This window comes from Sapajus apella, unplaced genomic scaffold (assembly GCF_009761245.1).
Source record: "Sapajus apella isolate SASKATOON/1434 unplaced genomic scaffold, GSC_monkey_1.0 scaffold2, whole genome shotgun sequence".
Lineage (NCBI taxonomy): Eukaryota > Metazoa > Chordata > Mammalia > Primates > Cebidae > Sapajus > Sapajus apella.
The window spans coordinates 61206940-61230530 of record NW_022436942.1 but is presented as its reverse complement, the minus strand read 5'-3'; the positions used below and the strand labels follow the sequence as shown (position 1 = coordinate 61230530).

General features: G+C 37.9%; 1 protein-coding gene across 2 annotated transcripts in view; it reads left to right on the top strand.

Moving 5' to 3' along the window:
• The window catches only part of PAH (phenylalanine hydroxylase), a 122882-nt gene that overhangs the window by 31706 nt on the left and 67585 nt on the right, over positions 1-23591 (top strand). The window contains exons 2-3 of one of the 2 annotated variants that reach the window (XM_032299448.1): positions 17893-18035; positions 22163-22270. In XM_032299448.1, the coding sequence (XP_032155339.1) occupies positions 17976-18035; positions 22163-22270 (168 nt within the window). In that variant the 5' untranslated portion in view covers positions 17893-17975. Of the gene's footprint in view, positions 1-17831; positions 18036-22162; positions 22271-23591 lie in introns of those variants that run through there. The other variant, XM_032299456.1, reaches the window with a different exon arrangement.

The window sequence follows — 23591 nt, the reverse complement described above, 5'->3', positions numbered from 1 at the left end:
TGCAGCTAGCTCAGTGTCTGCCAAAACAGGCACCCAGTTTTGTGCTTGAAATCCAGGCCCTGATGATGTCAGCACCAGAGGGAATCTCCTGGTCTGTGGGTTGTGAAGACTATAGGAAAAGCGTACTATCTGAGCTGGGGTGCACCGTTCCTCATGGCACACTTCCTCCAGGCTTCCTTTGGCTAAGCTAGGGAATTCCCTAACCCCTTATCATTCCTGGGTGAGGCTATGCCTCACCCTGCTTTGGCTTGCCCTCTGTGGTCTGCACCCACTGTCTAACCAGTCCCAGAGATGAGTTGGGCACCTCAGTTGGAAATTCAGAAATCACAATGCAGCAAGATCTGCATTGATCTCACTGGGAGCTGCAAACCTGAGCTGTTCTTCTTTGGCCATCTTCGAAGTTAGTATTTACCAGGCAAATGGAAAGCAAAAATAAGCAGGGTTTGCAACTCTAGTCTCTGATAAAACAGACTTTAAACCAGGAAAGATCAAATGAGACAAAGACGGGCATTACATAATGGTAAAGGGACCAATGCAACAAGAAGAGTTAACTATCGTAAATATATGTGCACCAAATATGGGAGCACCCAGATTCATAAAGCAAGTTCTTAACAGCCTACAAAGAGACAGATTCTCACACAATAATAGTGGGAGACTTTAACACCTCACTGTCAATATTAGACAGATCAACAAGACAGAAAATTAACAAGGATATTCAGGACTTGAACTCAGCTCTGAAACAAGCAGACCTAATAGACATCTACAGAATTCTCCACCCCAAAGCAACAGGATATACATTCTTCTCAGCACCACATTGCACTTACTCTAAAATTGACCACATAATTGGAAGTAAAACACTCCTCAGCAAATGCAAAATAATGGAAATCATAACAGTCTCTCAGACAACAGTGCAATCAAATTGGAATTCAGGATTAGGAAACTTACTCAAAATTGCACAGCTACATGGAAACTGAACAACCTGCTCTTGAATGACTCCTGGGTAAATAATGAAATGAAGGAAAAAATAAATAAGTTCTTTGAAACCAATGAGAAAAATGACACAATGTTCCAGAATCTCTGGAAGAGAGCTAAACAGTGTTTAGAGAGAAATTTATAGCACTAAATGCCCACAAGAGAAAGTAGAATAGATCTAAAATTGACACCCTAATATCAAAATTAAAAGAACTAGAGAAGCAAGAGCAAACAAATTCAAAATTTGGCAGAAGACAGGAAATAACTAAGATTAGAGCAGAGCTGAAGAAGATAGAGACACGAAAACCCTTCAAAACAACAATGAATCTGGGAGCTGGTTTTCTGAAAAAATCAACAAAATGGATAGACTGCTAGCAAGACTAATCATAAAAAAAGAGAGAAGAATCAAATTGACACAATAAAAAATGATAAAGTGGTTATCACTACTGATCCCACAGAAAAACAAACTACCATCAGAGAGTACTATAAACACCTCTATGCAAATAAAGTAGAAAATCTAAAAGAAATGGATAAATTCCTGGACCCATACCCCCTCCCAAGTCTAAACCAGGAAGAAATTGAATCCCTGAATAGACCAATAGCAAGTTCTGAAATTGAGGCAGGAATTAATAACTTACCTATCAAAAAAGTCCTGGACCAGACAGATCCACAGCCGAATTCTACGGGTGGTTACAAAGAGAAGCTGGTACTATCCCTCCTGAAACTATTCCAAACAATAGAAAAAGAGGGATGCCTCCCTAACTCCCTAACTTTTATGAGGCCAGCATCATCCTGTTATCAAAATCTGGTAGAGACATAATAAAAGAGGAAACTTTAGGGCTCTATTTAAGGAAAGGAATACAAAATTTTAACTATAAAATTAGATAGAAAAATAAATATGTCTTTAGAACAAAAACCCAAGGAAGTTCCACATTATTAAAGACTGGTAAGATGTCACAAATTCCAGGTAAATTATATAATATTTTATTAAGAAATTATGTAATCAACCTCTATAGTAACACTTTCTATATTTTTGGTATACAGTCTTTATCTTATAATTTTTACTTTCATTATCTTCAGAGAGAATAAAAAGATAATTTATTTTTTCTGTAACATGATTGAATTTTTTTTTTTACTGTTGATACTATAGATACATAAGACATATTACCTTACACACAAATATACTGGAATGTGTAGTTGTAGAACTACTATAGATTTGTGTCATACAGATCAGGAATTCTTAGAAATTGATTTCACACAATTTTTAACAAAAATGTGGGGAAAGGGTGGGTGTTTTTGCTTTATTATCAAGTATATTCCTGACAATGAGAGAAATTCTGTTTTGATCAGGGATTAGAGAGAACTAGACCCCAGATAACATGTTCTCCAAACTTCTTCTCAAGACCTTAAGACCCAGGGACTCAACACAGCGGACACCAGAGTGCTCCTGTAACCTCTTCTTACACTTAGCCAGGAAAACAACTCCAAATGATGTCAACATAACCACTAACTACACACTAAATTTGTTTTTATCCTACCTTGTTCTTATCTGGATTTCAAAGATGTCTGTGGACACTGGCCATGAAGAGAAGTGTGATGGAGAAGATGTTAATGTGGAAAAGGATGGCAGTCATATCTGATTATAGTATAACTATCTTACTTTTGCAAGTTAAAAAAAATGATGATCATATGTAACCAGACAAACTCATTTCTAGGGTTCCTCTAAGAACCTCAGAGCTTATGTAGACGTGAAGCTCTAAGCTTTAGTTCATTGGCTCCATGATAAATTTGCCTCTGATGTCTGTGAGTAGGTAGTAAACACATGCTGAATGAATGAATGAATGAATGGCAGAAATAAAGTAAAAAAGAGCATTGAATTTGGGCTCATATAGCCTGTGTGACTTTGAACAAGTTACTTGACTACTCAGCTTATTTCCTCATTTTCAAAATGGGGATAGCAATCTATACTTTACAGATAATGTATTTGAAAATGCTCTGTAAATCAAAATGTAAAATACCAGTAGAAAAATTGTTTTTAGAAACATAACATATAATAGAAGTTCCCTAACTTAATATCTCAGTGAGTCTCAGTTCCACAGCAATCTTCATAATGATTAGCTTGAAGAGCACGACTCAGTGGATCTCTTTGTTCTTTCAAAAGCAGAGATGGAGCTATCTCTGAAAATGGCATTTCGTCCATCTACTTAGCAGCCTAGGAGTCATCTTTGACCTTTTCTCATGCTAGCTCATATCTAAACTGATTCTTCCTTTTAAACTTTCTAAATTTTTCTCAAATTCATCCTATTTTCTTAATCTCCACCCTCAATACCACCTTAGTCCAAAACATCATGTCATTTATCACCTGAACAAATGCAATCATGTCTTAACTGCTTTTGATCCCCTCCATTCCACTCTCCACCTTGTAGCCAGAGTGGTATTGTCAAAATGCACATCTCATGGAGCCACCTCTGATTACACAGTTCAAGGGCTCTCCAACTCTCAGGATAAAGATAAAAGTCGGTTGCCATGGTTGACGTGGTCTACCCCACATGGTCTTGCTCTCCTTAGCTTTCCACTCGCATCTTCAAACAACTTCCCCATTGTTTCTACCACATGACCTTTGCTCATGCTACTCCTTCTGCCTGGAAGGTTCTGGAAGGTTCCAGGTTCTTCACTTCCCTTTTCATCTAGATATTTTCTACTTTGTATTCTTAGATTGAGAAAACTTCCTAGGGCAAACTTCTCAGAGTTCTGAGTATTATGTACAACTTCTTCATGGCAGTTATTATGATTACAAATTAGAATTTATTCTTGTGGTTTGACTAACGTCTTTATTAGTTTGTTCTCATGTTTCTGATACAGACATACCCAAGACTGGGTAATTTGTAAAGGAAAGAGGTATAATTGACCCACAGTTCCGCAGGGTTGGGGAGGCCTCAGGAAACTTACAATCGTGATGGAAGGGGAAGCAAACACATCCTTCTTCACATGGCGGCAGGAAGGAGAAGTGCTGAGAAAGAAAAATATCCCCTTATAAAGCCGTCAGATATCCTGAGAACTTTTATTATCATGAGAACAGCAGCATGGGGGCATGAAAATTCCCCAATTTGGGTGGTGACACAACCAAACCATATCAATGTCCATTTCCTAAAAGAAACATAAACTGAGGAAGGCACTTATATCCCTAGAACCTAGAACAGTGGCTGCTTTGTAGCAAGCACCAAATAAATATTTTTAGATTGAGTGGATGAGATTGAGTGGATGAATCTCATTTCTAGTCCCCCAAGTGTCTGTTTAGCCCTAGAGTTCAGCCAGCTTTTTCCTCTAGTAAGACAAATATGGAGGAATTAGAGAATTAATTAATTCATACTTATGATCAGGTCTGTGTCTTATCAGGAAGCTGGGCACCTCACATTTTGATGGACTGTGTACCTGAGTATATGCACCTCCAAAAATTTTGATTAGATGAGTAGTAACTGCAGTTACCAAAACTCAAGCTTTTAAATGGTCAAACCTACCAAGTCCCTGCAGGGATCAGGGATCTCTGAGTGGACAGGGGTGTTTAGACCACACTGTCTTTCTACTAAACCCTTTGCTTCCCATGAGAACCAGAAGGAAAAGATAATGGGGACTTTCTCCAGCCCTAACATCATCATCTCTGATATTTTGCTTTCTATCCCACAAGACTACAATACCTCAGACTCCTCATCCACACATTGGGATTACTAAAAACCCATCAATCAACAGTAATTCATTCTACATTTAAAAATAACTAAAAGTATAATTGGATTGTTTGTAACACAAAAAAGGATAAATGCTTGAGGTGATGAATGCCCCTTTACCCTGATGTGATTATGACACATTGTATGCCTGTATTAAAATCTCTCATGTACCCAACAAAAATATAAAACTACTATGTACTCAAAAAATAAAAAGTATAAAAATATAAAATAAAAACTTATCTCGTTGGACTATAGAAAATATCAAGTGAGATAACCTCTTGAATATGCCTGGTACCGAACAACTAAATGCTGAATTAATTTTTGTTTCTCTCTCTTCCCAGAAGGAATGAAATAGAAGAATAAAGCTGACAGATATTTCATTTCTGTTCAACTAGAAATCCAATACAGTTTTAGGCAAACTATATTTTCTCTTGCAATTGTACTTCCTTACATACATGTAAGTGGGAAAGTATAAATGTGACAAAACATCACTCCTGATTCCACAATCTAAACAAAACACTGCCTCTTCCTAGGCTTTTATTTATTTTATTTTTTTATTTTGCATGGGGCTGGGGTGTATGCTTCTTGAATATCTACATAATGAGGAATATAAGGCTTTATATCTTTTATCAGTAACTATTAATAGTTTAATTGTATAAATTTTAAAATATCACACTTTTTATGATCTTAAATATTTTAGTGGCTGCAGCTATTACTTGAATGAACTGTAGTTAATTTAATTATTTTGCCTGTGCTGAAGATTTCATTTCTTCCCACATTTTCTGGGATCATCTTGCCCTGAACATATTTGTATATATTTTTCTACATTTTTGATACTATTAAGCATTGAATACTTCATATGCATCAGGCACCATGCTTAGTCCTGGGAATTTAGAAATAATAATATCTGGTCTCTGTCCTGAGAGTTCCTAGTCCAGGAGAGGAGACAAAAGAGTGGAAACCAGATCACAAGACAGCATGTGAGTTTACAGAGAAAATTGCCAGGTGCTATCTGAGCCAAGGAAGGGTGTCCACCTCTGACTAGGAGCAGTGAGTCAGAAAAAATCCTTTTGGAAGATGTAGTGTATGAATTGACCAGGTGAGTGTTGATCCTTCCTCCTAAGCCTTCCATTTTGGCAGCCTCTTCTAGCTTTCACCCTTGACTTTTTCTTCAGACCAAGCATACCCCGATAAGCCTGGATCTGATGTCCCCTTTTATGTTATCAGTAGCTGAGCCTGATCTGCCCCTAAGTCTCTTCTATTCCTAATGACATTGTTGCTCTGCCATCTGAGCCATCTGACTTCAATCCAGTCAAACCTGTGACTTTGCTACCTTAGTTATAGTCAGTGGAGTTGCGGTAAATGTTTGGCAACCCATCCACCCAAACAAACAGTGTTTGCTAATTTTCATGATGTAAAGATTCACTCTATGACTGACTTCAAGCTACCAACCTCATGTCACTGAACACAGAATTGGGAAGAGATGTGCAGTAGTGTATTATGTCATATTTCTACCGCATAGATACAATGGACATAAAATAACCTTAAAAGCGTAGACATTAATAAAATGCCGTAAAATAATTAGAAGTAATCTTCTTGGAGCATTTATTACCTTATATTGCCGATTGTGCCCTTTTGTTTTAAATACAATTAAGTTAATCACAAATTTACATCATTTAGTTTTTAATTGTGGTTCTGTTTAGAAATATTCCCACAAAATTATTGATAAGTTTTTGAGAAATAGTCTCTGGAGTGTCTACATGAGCTCTCAGGTTGATGCAAAAGTACTTGTGGTTTTTGCATTTTTTAATGACAAAAGCTACAATTACTTTTGCACCAATCTAATCCTTTTAGCTCACAACTGGTTATGAACCACTTACATGAATTTGTTCTGCCTACTTCTCCAGACTCAGCTTACACTTCTCACCTTTTCAATCTCTCTACCCCAGCCACAACTGGCTTATGGATGCTCTTCAAAAAAGTCCCATTTACTCATATATTAGAAGTTTTGTATAGGTGTTCCCTCCACCAGAAATCCCTTCTCCCAGTTCTTTGCATTTGGAGCCTTTCCATTATTCAGTGCTCAGCCCAAACATTACCTTGTTGAATACATCTTCCGTCAGCACCCAACTTAAACCAGTATCCCCAAAATAGTCTCTTATGTCTTTTTAAAATTCTATGTCTTCGTGTAACTACTGAGTTTATCTTGTTTTTTGTCTATTTGTTATATGTTGATGTTTCATAATAGAATGTGAAATCACTGTGAGTAGTAACCTTGACTGTCTTGTTCATCATGAACTGTGCCTGGCACTTAGTACATCGTTAACAAATATTTGTTGAATAAATGTGGGCTTTGTGTGGGCTTTGGCTGATCTTTGGATTTTTGGGTTGTCTGCGAGGGAAAAAGACTGCAAAGAAGGATACCACGGAAATAAGGTTCTGGAGAAGTTTGTGAGCCATGCAGACTTTTTAGGGTGGAAGTTTACTTAGTGTTTGCAATGAGACATTGCATTTTTCTCTGAAGTCTGATAAGGAAAAACAGTTTTAGGACAAGTAAATCCATCTTAAATATCATTCAATGTCTCTTAGATTGCTGGGATTAGATTGGTTGTAAGTGACAGAAACTTCAAACAAATGAGTTTAAACAAAGTAGAAGTTAATTTTTCTCCTCAAATTCTAACTCACCAGTCTAAGGCTGCTGAAGTGATGCTTTATGGTGTCAATAACCACAAATGTTCTTTCTATTTTGAATCTAGATAGAAGGTTTGCTCTGAAGCCTTCTATCTTTGCTCTGAAAAACATGGCTGCTCCCGCTCCAGTCAGCATTTCTGCATTCCAACGTGCAGGAAGGAGAAAATGGAAGGAGAAGGGTGTGCCTCCTCTATGGCATTACTTAGGTATTGTGCAGACTACGCCTCCTTGCATTTCTTTGGTCAAATATTAGACCTGTAGTTACACTCAGCTGCAAGAAAGTCTAGGAAAGGCAGTTTTTACTCTATTAAGGATTGAAGACAGCTAAAATTGAGTTTCTATTTCCATAAGAAAAAATGGAGCAAACAGCTTTGTATGTCACAGCTCCCTTTCTTTCCTGTCAAATTGCCAAGCAATCCTAAATATCTGTGTAATTTCTAGGCAGACTTTCCACACTTTCATCACATTGTTCAATGAGTAAACCAGGAACACAGATGAATTTACACAGCTTATTGTTCAGGACACAATAGGCAACCTGAGGTCCATGTTTTCACTGATTCTCCTTGTCCCTCAAGTCCTTTGGGTGAATGCAGAGTGGATCCAGGTGGATGCTGAGCATACAGTGGATCTGTTTCACAGCCGAGGAATACCGAGCTTAGGACATTCTGATCTCTTCAGAAGCTGATGGCAACTTCCTCATCCTCTTCTTCAAAGACAGGCATTATCTTTACCTTGGCATGGAAACAAGTTTCCTTCTGGTGAGAGGCTGAAGGCTTTATTATTATGGAATGTCTTCAGAGATGGAGATGTTCTCTATCATCATTATACTGGTCAAGAAACAAATCTGCTCTCCGACCCAAAGAGACAAATTATCTTTAGTCTCTAAAGCTCTTTGCTGTGCATATGTCCTTGAAAAGGTAGTCCAAAACACGTAGAAATGCCTTGGAAATTGTCGCTAACATTCCCATCTTCTAAATTCTGTACAAATGCGTAAAACTGGTTAAATAAGGGACTAGCTCTAGTTGCTGCTAATAGTACATTGAATGTGGTTGTTTTGCTTTGTTTTTGCTGCTTTGGAGTTTGAGACTTTCTATATAGGACACGCTAAGAGATGGTGAATCCCATTTTGCAGCTTCAGACTCAATACTCACTGTAAGGATTTACAAGGACAAACCAAGAGACTAAAACAAATGGCCGAAAAGACTATTTCACTAGAGATGTGTCTGTGTGCTGTGACACTTCTCTTTTGTTTCCACTGGAAGGGGAGAAGTTTTTTTCCTCTTTACCTTATACCAAGTTAGGGAGGTTAAAAAGAACCTACCAGAGAACTTGGCCTATGCACTGTGGAATCTGGGGGATGTAGAAACTGCCTAACTCATGTATAAAGGTAAGAAACGTGATAACTTTTTTGAATATTGAGCATAGACAGAGAAGAAGTCCAGAGAAGACCTAAGATATGTCATTAAGTTTAAAGTTTAAAATGGCAAGGTTTAGGGCCAGGGTGCGGTGGCTCACACCTGTAATCCCAGCACTTTGGGAGGCCAAGGTGGGCAGAACACGAGGTTGGGAGATCGAGACTATCCTGGCCAACATGGTGAAACCCCATCTCTACCAAAATACAAAAAATTAGCCAGGTGTGGTGACACATGCCTGTAGTCCCAGCTACTTGGGAGGATGAGGCAAGAGAATCACTTGAACCTGGGAGGTGGAGGTTGCAGTGAGCTGAGATCACATAACTGCAGTCCATCTCAAAAAAAAAAAAAAAAAAAGGAAGGTTTAGAACCATGTATATATAGTATGCTACTATTTGTGTAAGAAAACGAGGGAAGGAATATGTGCACATACACTAACATAAACAAATATTTGCTTAAAAATCTCTAGAAGAAACTGACAACATTGTTTATCTTTGGAGAGAAGAATCAGGTGCCTGATGAACAGGAGAATGCAAAATAATTTTCACTATGTTTTACATTTTGATGTTTGAGCTATATGAGTGCTCACCTCCTCAAAAATAAACAAAAGAAAAATTATATCTAAAATAAAAAATTATATAACTTGGAGATTATATAACTTGGAACAAAAAAAATAAAAATATAAGGAATAACTTCCAAATCAGAGGAAGAAAATTTGATCTATATGTCTAGTGGAAAGTTGAAAAGCAGGAAATAAAATATATTAAAAGTACAGGAAATGAAAAATATAAAATAAAATGCCAGAAATATGTCCTAACATAAAAGTTATTATAATAAATGTAAATGAGTTAACCTTACTTATAAAAAGACAAAAACTATCAGATTAGCTTAAAACACTATATATACATATTTATATTTAAATGTTTGAATATACTGCTTTTGTTTTGCATTTTTTTGTCTTTATTATGTATTAATTTCTAAAATGGGCATGTTAAAATGGCACTAACATTACTATATATATTATATATATATATGTAATCTTGAAGAAACATATGTGTGTGTGTGTGTGTATATGCGTATACATATATATATATACACATATATATATATATACACACATATATATATATATATATACCTCCAAAAAATAAAGAATAACTATTCTTTGCCAGCATATATGAACATTTACAAAAATAATCCATATGTGCCTGGCCACAAATAAATCTTCAACAAACTTCAAAGAATCAAAATAAAGATTGAGCTCTTTGACCATAATAACACAATTAGAGATTTTAAAAAAACAGCTAAAAATAATCCAAGAGCCTGGGTTCAAATACCTTAAATTTAAATAATATACTCCTTATTGAGAAAAAAGTAATTGAGAAAATTATATTCAAAACTTAGAAGTGAATAATAGTAAAAATATTAAATACATCAAATTAAGGAAACAGCTAAAATAGTGCTTAAAAGTACTTTACTTCAAATGAACTTATCAGGTAACAAAGAGGTTGAAAACAAATGAGCTAAGTGCTCAACTTGAGAAGTTCAGAAAAGACTAACAAAACAAACTCAAGGAAACAGCAAAGAAAAGTAGTAAGAAGTAAATAAAATAGGAAACAACACAAGCATGAGAGGTCAGTTTTATTTATTATTATTTTATTTTATTTTATTTTATTCTTTTGAGACAGTTTCACTCTTGTTGCCCAGGCTGAACGTGGTGTCCAAGGTCGCGCCAGGCTGGAGTGCAATGGCGCGACCGACCTTGGCCACCACGTTCAGCTAATTTTTTGTATTTTTAGTGAGACTGGGTTTCACCATGTTGGCCAGGCTGGTCTTAAACTCCTGACCTCAGGTGATCCACCCTCCTCGGCCTCACAAAGTGCTGGGATTACAGGTGTGAGCCACTGCGCCTGGCCAGAGGTCAGTTTTATAAATGCTGATTCTTAAGGACAAATATCCGGAGATGAGAAAAGGAACAATTAAATAAAATGCAGACACAATAGAGCTTTAGAAAGTAAGAAGGGAATGTTATGAACAGTAATGTGCTCATTTCAATAAGACCTTGACAAATTCAATTATCTGGAAAAATATAAAATTAAAAGAAATTGAAAACATGAATAGATCATTAACAGTTAAATATGTTAAAATATAATATACTACTTTTTTCTGCTCCCTCCCCAAATTTCAGGCCCAGCGTATTTATGAGAGGCCTACCAAATCCTCAAGGAAGAAAAAATTTTTATCTTCTATAAGGTATTTTAGATATTATTAAATCTGTACAATTTCTTGTATAATTTACTGTAATCTTGATTTGAGATGAGATGACAGTACAAGTAATGAAATTGCAGTTTCATTCACTAAAATACTTAGGTAAAACATTCTGTAGAAAATATGAGCTAACCATATTTAACAGTGTAGTTTAACATCTGAAAAAAAATTGTCAATAGAATTCACCATATGAATAGGCTAAAAGAAATACATCGCATAATTTGCTCAGTAGATGCAAAAGAAGGTACTTGTTAAATTTAACCCTTCATGATAAAAACAAACAAATCTCAGCACACTAGAGACAAAAGGGATTTCATAAATTCGAGGATGGGCATATCATCAAAAATCGATATCAAGCATAACACTAATGGAGAAATTCTGGCTGCATTTATGTATTTTTGGGGGGCACATGTGATATTTTAATACACATATACAATGTGTAAAGATCATATTAGTGTAACTGGGATATCCATCACTTAAAACTTTTTGTGTTGGGAACATTACAATTCTCTTCTAGCTATTTTTTAAAAAAATTATTATACTTTAAGTTCTGGGATGCGTGTTCAGAATGTGCAGGTTTGTTACATAGGTATACACGTGCCATGGTGGTTTGCTGCACCAATCAACCCATCATCTACATTAGCTATTTTTCCTAATGCTATTCCTCCTTTAAATCCTACCCCCTGACAGAACCTGCCTGATGTGTGATATTCCCCTCCCTGTGTCCATGTGTTCTCACTGTTCAACTCCCACTTACAGGTGAGAACATGCAGTGTTTTATTTTATGTTCCTGTGTTAGTTTGCTGAGAATGATGGTTTCCAGCTTCATTTATGTCCCTGCAAAGGACATGAACTCATCCTTTTTTATGGCTGCATAGTATTCCATGGTGTATATGTACCACATTTTTAAAATCCAGTCTATCCTTAATGGGCATTTGGGTTGGCTCCAAGTTTTTGCTATTGTGAACAGTGCTGCAATAAACATATGTGTGCATGTGTCTTTATAGTAGAAAGATTTATAATCCTTTGGGTATATACTCAGTAATGGGATTGCTAGATCAAATGGTATTTCTGGTCCTAAATACATGAGGAATAGCCACACTGTCTTCCACAATGGTTGAACTAATTTACACTCCCACCAACAGTGTAAGAGTGTTCCTATTTCTCCACATCCTCTCCAAGCATCTGTTGTTCCCTGACTTTTTTTTTTTTTCCAATCTGAGAGTCTTTATTCAGTTTTAGCTGATTCCTAGTTGTATATATGGTCATTTTAAGCATAAGGGAGCTCCATAATGAGCTATGATATTAAAAATTGCATTTATTCCACTAGCATTGGTAAATCTTGTGTAAAAAATATATATTTTTTTGTACTATAGGTTCTGGGGTACATGTGCAGATCTTGCAGGATTGTTGCATAGGCACATACGGCAAGGTGGTTTGCTGCCACCATCCTCCTGTCACCTATACCTGGCATTTCTCCCTATGTTATCCCTCCCCAACCTCCCCACTCCCCACTGTCCCTCCCTTAGCACCCCCCAAACAGATCCCATTGTGTGATGCTCCCTCCCTGTGCTCATGTGCTCTCATTGTTCAACACCTTCCTATGTGTGAGAATATGCAGCATTTGGTTTCCTGTTATTGTGTCAGTTTGCTGAGAGTGATGGTTTCCAGATTCATCCATGTCCCTACAAAGAACATGAACTCATCCTTTTTTATGGCTGTGTAGTATTCCATGGTGTATATGTACCACATTTTCTTTGTCCAGTCTATCATTGATGGGCATTTGAGTTGGTTCTAGGTCTTTGCTATTGTAAATAGTGCTGCAATGAACATAGGTGTGCATGTGTCTTTATAACAGAATGATTTACAATCCTTTGGGTATATACCCAGTAATGAGATTGCTGGGTCAGATGGAATTTCTATTTCCGGATCCTTGAGGAATCACCACACTGTCTTATTTATAGTAAAATTATAGATCCAGCATGTATGTCTACTATTACTGCTACTGTTATTCAAATGTCCCCAGATGAACCAATAAATTCAAAGCTAAATCAATAAAAATGTAGCTAAAAATGGAACAGTAAACGTACACAAATAAATAAGCAAACATTGGGAAGAATGAGAGAAAAAAGGGGGGGACGTGCCAACCAGATATTAAGATATACTATCAAACCATACTGTAGTAATTAACAGGACAATTGTGACACAAGAAGAGACACAATGAAATAAACCAGTGGGATGAAATTGAACCTAAGAGACAGACTCAAATATAAATGGGAACTTGATAAACTCCATGTGGTACCAAGAGTCAAGGAAGTGTCTCCTGCTACGCCTCTCGGAGAAGAGATTCTTTCATCTCCTCTTGGAAACCTCTGAATGTAAAAATGTCAATGGAGGAAGAGTCTTTATACCCAATATGGACTCATAATGTGGAGGGAGAAATAAAACAACAACTGAGTCTTTGCATAGTCCATATACAGAAGAGATGCAGGTAGATTAAAGATCTAGGTATGAAAGATCTAGGTGATAGAGAGAAGAGCACCTCTTTGGAACCTTGGGAGCGGGAAAGAATTCTTAAACAATACTCAATGGCACAACTTGTTTTTTGTCATTTAATCAAGGAAGAACACCAGTTGACAGTTAACTGACAGTGATAAATTGGGAGGCAATGGTTTCAGTGACTGAGTAGGGCACAGAGCTAATATTTGGACCATACGAATTATTGCAGCAAATCAACAAGACAGGAATCCTACTAGAAAAATGGGCAGAGAATATGCTGATAAACTATTTATAGCATGGGAAATCTAAGTGGTATAAGTATATAAAGAGATGCTCCAACTCATTGGTTATGAGAGAAATCCAACTTAAAAACAGCAACAAGACACCAGCTCATGCTGATAAGACTGGCAAAAACTCTGCCTTTTGGAGAACAGCACATATTAGGTATACCCAGCCATAGGAACTCTTTCGCCTGCTGGTGGGTGTGTAGACTGGTCCAAGCCACTCTAAAAGGCAATCTGGCACCACTTTGTGAAATTAAGAGTATATGTTCCCTGTGATTCATAACCCCACTCTTCTATCCCAGAAAATTTCTACCCCAGGCCTATAAGGGAACAAAGATAAGGAAATTTATCACAGTATTGTTTGGGGTGGTGAAAAATAGAAGTGACTTAGATGTGCATAACTGGAAAATAAAGAAGTCAAATGTGGCGGATACACACGGAGATATTCTGAACCAATTACAAAAGCAAAGAACTAGACATATATTCAGCAGCATGGCTAGATCCTAAGAACATAGTTGAAAGAAAAAAGTTAGAAATGATGAAATCTATAGTACATCCATAGATTATGGTAAATCTATAGTGCCATATTACATATCCATGAAAAAATACATATATGCACAAACATTTCCATGTATTTTACAAGTTCAAGGCTAAATATCATATTAGAGAAGTTGCCTCTGGTGAAAGGCAATGAGAGTGTGGAATTATGACAAAAGAGAATGAATAAAAAAACAAGAAAAGGGTCATGTAGGTATTGATCCTGTGCCATGAACTCATGGGTTATGATTAACTCAGCTTCCTGCACATGGAAAGGACTGATAAACCTGCAATGGTTGGGTAATCTTCAACTTCTAAATCAATGAAGGTCAGCTCTAAGTTTGCCAAGTACACAATTTCTCATCTTGCGACATGGTGCCCACCTCTGTGCAGCCTGAAAAAATACCTGTGGTCTATAAACTGACTGTGCATGCTTCTTCAAGACATGTCATTTTTTCCTCAATTTCCTTAGCACCCCGCACTGCCCTCATTATAGCAACACATTGCATTCCATCCAAACTGAACAAAATGATAGCTTAAAAATCATCTGCAAAATTTATGCCACAAAAAATCTATTTTTATTTTAGTGCATAAATCATTTTTTTCTTTTTGCCAGAATATTTTTTTTTAAAGAAGCAATTAGCTTTTCTTCTCTGAGATAGTAGACAATTGAGTGTGCTCTCCTCCCAACCTGGATCTGAGGCACTTTTATGTGAAGTAGGATTAAAAATTCAATTTCTGTACAATCACTATGGAGAACAGTTTGGCAGTTCCTCAAAAAACTGAAAATAGAGCTACTATATGATCCAGTGATCCCACTGCTGGGTATATACCCAGAAGAAGGGAAATCAGTGTATCAAAGAGCTGTCTGCTCTCTGTTTGTTGCAGCACTGTTCATAATAGCGAAGATTTGGAAGCAACCCAAGTGTCCATTAACATGGTTTTTTAAAAAATGTGGTACTTTTATACAAAATAAAGCAGCATTCAGCCATAAAAAAGAACGAGATCCTGTCATTTGCAATAACATGGACAGAGCTGGAGGTCATTAGGTCAAATGAAATAAGCCAGGCACAGAAAGCCAAACATTGCAGGTTCTCACTCATATGTGGGGTCTAAAAATCAAAACAATTTGATTCATGGAGCTAGAGAGTAGAGGGATAATTACCAGAGGCAGGGAAGCGTAGTGGGGGCCTGGAGGGAAGATAGAAATTATAAATGGGTAAACAAAAAATAGGAAGAATGAATAAGATCTAGTATTTGATAGTGTAACAGGGCGACTATAGTCAAAATAATTTAAGTGTACATTTAAAAAATACTTGAAAAGTATAACTGGGTTGTTTGTAACACAAAAGATAAAGGCTTGAGGGACGGATACCCCATTTTCGATGATGTGACTATTACACATTGCATGTCTTTATCAAAATATTGCACATAAAGGCATATATCTACTATGTTCCCACAAAAATTAAAAATTAAAAAAATTCAATTTTTAACTGATATAGAGAGAAGGAAAAAAAGCTATCACTTTGTTGTGCTAAAAATCACGTTGTCCTGAATGCAAACTGGAAAGAAAAAGTATTTGAGAGCCAGTGCGGCACGTTGGTGTTGGGTGAAACATAGTTTGAATTTGGGCCATTTGTTTAAACTTTCTGGGCCTCAGTTTCTGTGCCTATTAAGAGAGAATGCATAGTTCATGGGATTTTTGAGAGGAAGAAGTGAAACTATGCATGTGCAGAGCTTGGCACAGTGTGTAAGATAGAGTGTGCATGCAAATAAATAGATAACATTGTTTGCTTTTCTTTATTGCATGCCTGTAATATCTTAGGGGCTGTCACATTCATTGCCCTCAAGCAGCATCAAGGGATGACATGATGTTTGTAAGAAAATCCTGAGGCTGAGGAATACAACACATTTTATGTCTACTACAGTAGAAAAATACAGGAGTCAGATATAGATTCTCCTGAGGATGGAAATCAAGGTCTTGGCCTTCGATATTTAACAACATTGAGCTTCCAACTTACTATGGAAAATATTCATCAATGGTTCCTTTTGGATAGAAATTACACTTGTTATGTCTGTATTCTTAGCGGACAGTAGAAAGCCTGGCACATCATAGAGGCTTAAGGAATCTTAAACATCCGTTAAAATTCTCATTTTAAAGACAAAAACAATACAAACAAACAAACAAAAGAACTAAGGCATGGACTTGACCAAAGCTACATAGCTATCAGTGGTAGAACCAAAAGTTAAACCACTTGTTTTGAATCCTAAATCTGAGTTTTTATGTTTTTTTAATTTTTTTTCTTTTTTTTGACAGATCCTTGGTCAAAGATCAGTGGGAGGAGAGGGATGGGTTTCTAGCAACCTTTATTATTGACTTATTTTCTTACAGCCTATTAATTTGTCTTGAGAAAATACTAAGCGGCACTCAAGGCTTGCCCTGAGTTTTCACATCCTTTCGGAACTTCTGAACCTCCTTTCCAGCATTCTTTCATACTTTGTTTTACCTGCTGGTCGCTAAAGGCTCACGTCAGTCTCGTCCTCTGAAAAGTGTGGTTAATGACATCTGAAGACCACTGGCTAACACCCACCAGCTCACTCCTAGGCCACCCCCCACTTTTCTTTCTTCAAAAGACTTATCCCTGCTTAAACTTATTTATGTGTTTATTTTCTGTGTGCCCTCCAGAATGGTAGCATGGCTGGGGAGGCAGAGTCTATTTTGTTAATTGCTGTATTACCAAAGACTAGAACACCACCAAGCACACAGTACAGGTCTCAGTAATTATTTGTTGTCAAATTTATATGGACATGTTTTTAAACAATATCTTCCATTTACTGAATGTTTATGCAGAAGAACTGTACTAAATTTTAATGCATTTCTTTATTCCTATTCTTAAAATCTTCCAGCAACGTTGCTCTACCAGCTTCTTTTCGAGCTTCAGCAGCAGCTGTGTGAATAGCTGAACACCAGACTGGATTTAAACCCAGATCGCTCTTACATTTGCTCTTCACCTGCTGTGGTCGGCGTTCAAGGGCCCTCTAGCTGTAGTTTTCTGAAATCAGCGCACAGCAACGCAGTGTGCTTGGAGGTTAACAGAAAGGAAAATAACAACAAAATCTCAATGAGAATCCTGACTGTTTCGTGGGGGGGGGGGTTGGGGGGGGCAGGTGAAGGGGATTATTCATAGAATTGTTATACCAGAGGGTCGCAGGCTTATTCCAATTGCAGAGAACCCACTTTCGAGGATTCTGAGAGTCCCGGAAGTGCCTAAACCTGCCCTTGGGTTCTTCCCATCACCCAGGGCGGGCAGCCAAGTGGTGCCTCCCGCGTCTGCTACACCCTCCCTCGGCCCCTCCCCTCCGGCCCGTCCAGGGCAGGTGACCTGGAGGAGCAGGCAGGCTGCCCTGGCCTCCTGCGTCAGGACAACGCCCACCAGGGGCGTTACTGTGCCGGATGCGCCGCGCAAAAGACACCCTTTGTAACTCTCCTCTCCACCCTAATGCCAGGTTAAAACCCTCAGCCCCACGTGCTGTTTGCAAACCTGCCTGAGGCCCTAAAAAGCCAGAGACCTCACTCCCGGGGAGCCAGCATGTCCACAGCAGTCCTGGAAAACCGAGGCTTGGGCAGGAAACTCTCTGACTTTGGACAGGTGAGCCACAGCACTCTGAGCTGCTCAGGTAGGGGAGTTTGGGCCTCCAGAGAAAGAGGTCTGAAGTCTGCTGGTGCTTCCTAGTTTCATGAGCTCAGTAAGAAGTCTGAATTCACTGGAAGCTTATGAGAATGTCCAGGAAGTCAACAGACAAATGTCCTCAACAATGGTTTCTAAGTGGGAGAACATCTGTCCTGTGTGGCTTTCACAGGAATGAGTGAGCCTTGCTTTAAGGGGCTGAGGATCTGGCCTCCAGAACTGCGACCAATTAGCTGTGTCTTCGGACAAGTTACTGTCCCTTTCTGTTGTCTGTTTACTCTTCTGTACACTGAAGGGGCTGGTCCCTAATGATCTGGGGTTGAAGATGGGGTCCTCTAGTTCTCTTCCGTAATATTTATAAAGTAATCTCAGCCAGGTATCAAAATGGCAGAATTATAACTATCCTCCTTTCACTTTGGGAAGACGATGAGGCATGAAGAGAATTTAGGCAGAAACTTACTCAGACCCGGGGAGGCAGGAACTAAGCAGAGGAAAATGACCAAGAGTTAGCCCTGGGCATGGAATATGAAAGAACCCTAAATGTTACTTGGAAATAATGGCCAAGGTATATTCCATTCTCCAGGATTTGTTGGCATTTTCTTGAGGTGAACAATTGCAGAATACATTCATTAATGTAACCTATATATTTACCCAAGGCAGGAAGCCTACTCCTGGACTCTGAGAGTCCGTCGTAAAGCCCAGGCCTGGGAGGTAATGTGAGTCTGCAGGCCCTGTCATCTGCAGGATTAGAGAGAAGAGTTGTCAGGAGAGAACAGGAGGTGGCTGTTAAACTGTTAAAGTTAATGTAACTAGAAAGACTGCAGAGCTTTGGACTGATTTTTTTTAATCCTTAAAAAAAAAGGTGCGTGGCTCTTAGGAGACAGAGCTTACCTTGCAGAGGAACAGCTTGAGAGTCAGAGTGATCCCAGAAGAGATCCTGGCTTCATCTTCCACGTAGTTTCAGGACTGCTGGCAATAGGGTCCCCACAGCTGTGGGAAGGGATTAGGGGCAGGGATTTGGTCAGGAAAATATGGGGCTTTAAAGTTCTTTATAAAGCACTTCATAGCTTGAGAATCCACAAATAGTATTAATATCAACCAAAAGTGGTGTCTTGTTATAGAGTAAATGTGAATTTGCAGACACATTTAGGGAAAAGTTATAATTCAAAAAAATTAGGCTGTGTATTTATCAATGGTTCCAACATTTTCTGTGGTTAAGAATCACCTGAGATGGTTTTGAAATGGCAGATTGTAAGACAACCTGATTTAATAGGTTTAGGTAAAGCCCAGGGAACTACATTATAAGAAGGAATCACCAGGAAATTCTGGAGTTGAGATCCAAGGAACACTCATTGAGAAACACTGATTTAGAAAGCGTATGGAGAGAATGGAGCAAGTGAAGGGGGATCAGCATGGTGAAATGTAGGCTGTTAGGAGTGGTATTGACTAACTGCTGACTGGACCAGAGCAAATCTTTGACTTTGCAAGAAACAGAGAACTGAATTCCCACATTATGTTCATAGCAAGGGGAATTATATAGAACACCTGATAATTAGGAACTTGAGTTCTTGACCAGCCTCCACTACCTTTGTGACCTCAGGTGAGTGATTTTCTCCCTTTGCCTCTAGGTTTTGCTTATCTCTCATGTGAGGGAGTTTAACTAGGTGAGCACTAAGGACAAATCAATCTGTGTGAGTCAGTTATTATTTCCACACAGCATCAAATGCCAAGTAGAAAGCATAAAGAAGTGATTGTGCACTTGGGATGAGGGGCACAAACATTTCCTAAGCCTTTAAGGAAGGGTGAGATCTTGGAAAGAGAAATTTGGTGATTTACTCTAATGAAGAGTTAAAAAGGCAAGAAAGAAAGCAGCTTGGCTGGAAAGGAGGTCCCTGTAGAGGGGCCTCTGGAGGTGAGGTTTCACAGAGACTGCCAAATATCAGCAAGAAGCACTTTATCCTGATGGTCATGGGGAGGGAGACTTTGAGGGATTATAAGTAGAAGAAGGAAACAAGAAAAATTGTCTTAGGCTAGATCAATGCACGCCACTGAGAAATAGTTTCAGGTGATGGCAGTGGGAACAAAAAAGGGCCTGGCACCCAGAGACATTTCTGGAGAAGATGAGATCAGACTTGGCATTTGGCTGAACACACACTGGAGTAGGGTAGGGGTGACTGAATTTCGAGCCCAGGTACATTCAAGTCTGAATTGCCCTAGTCAAAGGTGGCATCTGTTGATGTGTATCAGAAATATCTTACTTTTCTCGGAAGCCAGCAGGAGAAAAGAGTGTTGCCAAGTGAGCTAGAAACAGAAAAATCTTTTGTCATTTCTATGAAACTGGAAAGAACAAGGCTCAGTGTTCTTTGGTATGTAGAACACTGAAGTCAGGGACTCTTCTGTACCTCTCTGGCAGGGTTTAAAAGGGGGAAGGAGTATAGAGGCTGTGAGAGATTGTGATTCATGGACAGTATGCAGAGATCAAATAACCTGGGTTCAGATCCTGGCTCCACTGCTGTGTAACTATAGGCAAGTTACTTAACCTCTCTCAGCCTCAATTTTGTCATCAATAAAAGGGGGCACTTGGTGCATAATAAAACCTACCTCTTACATTGTTGCCAAAATTACATGAGATAATACAAATCAAGTGCTTATTATAATATCTGGAAATTATAGGCTTTAAATAAATGGCACATTAATAGTTTTTTAGAAAGATAACATTGTGATCAAAATAGGGATATTTAACAGTTTAGTCTTCCATTTCATTTGAAGCTCGCTATAATCACTCTTGCTGGTAAATATGGTTTTGCCTTCACACCTCAGTTTCATGGGATATTTGGGGAAAAATCTGAATTTTCTGAAAGAATTTTTTTGCTAAGGGTCATCAGTATTCATGCAGGGCTTGTTATTCTGAGTCACTAAGAGACTCCTAACACAGCCTTCTCTCATTGAGATGATGTAACATCCATTCCATTAATTTCATTAACTTGCTTACAAGAGAGTAATTGTTCTGCAAATTTTTTTCTTCCCGGTTTTAGGTACCTGCTGTTTATTGTAGACACATGTAGAATTTTATATATTATTTTCAAACTTAGGCTAACGTTTTAGCAAACTCTGGAATGTCAATCCTAACCCCACCTTCGTTTTCTGTCACATGCAAGTAGTAAGTGCTAGATCCTGGACATTCTTTGAGATTTAGTTTAAGACTAAATTTATCTTCTGATAGGTTATTTGTGTACTTTCATGAATTTTGTGACTCTTTCTCAACGATTGGCTATTTCAGATCTCAGCATATGGGAACAAGTTAATACTTGCTGAGTTCTTTGCCAAAAGTCAAGAGGTCATTTTTGTGTATTTATATTTCCTTCATTTTTATATATTTATCAATATTCTATTAAAACTGATCTTTTCCTTTTTTCATTATCTGAATACTGTTTTGACAGAGCTTGTTTTTAGCATGATTTTACAGATGAGAAAACTAAGAAAGCTGAGTGATTTGCCCAAAGTAGTCCACTTGGAAAATGAAAGAGAGAGGATTCCAACCCAGGTCTTAGGACTCAAACGCCTGTGCATGTTCTATTTTTAGTACTTTTCATACTGTGTTTCTCAATGTCTTTCTGGGACATTTTATAAACTATATTATATCACCTCTAAGGATCTTTTGATTTGTTATGTATGTGTCTATTAAGTTAAATTGTGAGCTCCTAAAAGATAGAGCATTGTCTTATTCGTCTTTAAATTTCTCAGAGCCTGAATAGTGCCTGGAACTTAGTAGGTGCTCATTAAAAGATATTGAATTTACAGGATTGAATGGTAACATCAATGAATAATGATGTTATTATTATTCCTTAAGTTGATAACTGCTTCCTTAAGTTGATAACTGACCCAGTAGCATCATTGAACATTTAATAGCCCTGGACTTACTTATTTTCCACCACACTACATATTTCTATATAGAATATATATAGCTCTTTGTATTGCAAGATGTAACTAGAAGAAAGTGTTCATGTTTGCTCTGTTCATGGAGGTTTAATAGGAATGAATTGCTGAACTGTGGAAAATGTTTTAACCAGATGCATCTTATCCTGTAGGAAACAAGCTATATTGAAGAAAACGCCACTCAAAATGGTGCTATATCACTGATCTTCTCACTCAAAGAAGAAGTTGGTGCATTGGCCAAAGTATTGCGGTTATTTGAGGTCAGTGCTTCATTCGTGTTTGCTTGGATAATGGCACAGCAAACTTCCATGTTATTTTCTAGTTAGATGCAATGAAAAGAATGCAGGATCTGGAACAGGAAGATTTGATTTTCAGCTCAGGTTCTTACCTTAATCAACTGTGTGACCTTACCTAAGTCATTCAATCTCTCTGAGCTTCAGTTTTTCCATTCACAATGTAGTGCTGATAATATAATGGACTTTGCTTATCAAACACAAATTCCAAGGTCATTATTAAGAATTTCAAGAAAGTTGCAAAGAACATGAAACCCCAAGTGTGATTCCTGTGGGATGACACTGGCTGCACATCCCAGGAGCTGGCCCTGGCTTCAGACCTCTTTTATCAAGCTTTCCTTGAATTACAATCTTCTCAGTTTCCCAAAGCACTTCTTACTTTTAACTGCAGCACTTCTTTGCTTGCTCAGTGTATACATTTATGTCTAGCCCTGAGGATGGTTTCTCCAAGAAGAGAAACTTGCCTCAGTCATCTTTACATCCTCAACAGAACCTGAGTTTTATATACCTTGTGTTCAATTAAGATGAAATTCAATCTAAAGAAAAAGAAGTTTTTAACTTAATAAGTTCTTTTTAAGTAAAAAAAAAAAGTTTTAAAAGTCTCTTTTCACTTTTTGAGCCAATTGGTTTTTTTTTTTTTGAGACAGTCTTACTGTCACTCAGGCTGGAACGTGGTGGTGTGATTTCAGCTCACTGCAACCTCCACCTCCCAGGTTTGAGCAATTCTCATGCCTTAGCTTCCTGAGTAGCTGGGACTACAGGCACATGCCACGATGCCCGGCAAATTTTCCTGTTTTTAATAGAGACACGGTTTTGTCATATTGCCCAAGCTGATCTGGAACTCCTGGGCTCAAGTGATGGGCCTGCCTTGGCCTCCCAAAGTGCTGGGATTATAGGTGTGGGCTACCAGGCCTGGCCAAAGCCAATTAATTTTTACCCTGAGTTTTTAAATATAATTAAATCTTGTGACTGAATATATGACTAAATAGAGAAAAGGCAGATTTCTCATCTAGAATTCCAAATAATTTAAGTAGTGGGTTTTGTATAGTGGCTTTTTTTTTCCAAAAAGTACCCTATGGAAGGGGGAAAAGAGTCTCTTTACAGTGGTGAGATGTGACAAAGACACCTCAGCCATGTGACCAAAATCAGCATTATCAAAAAAGAAACTGAATATTAAAACAAACCTTTCCTTAACAGTAAAAAAGAAAAAAACCCAAAAAACTAAAAATTAACATCATGATTGATGTCATGTTGATAGAATGAATCCTTGGCAGGATGAAAATGGCAC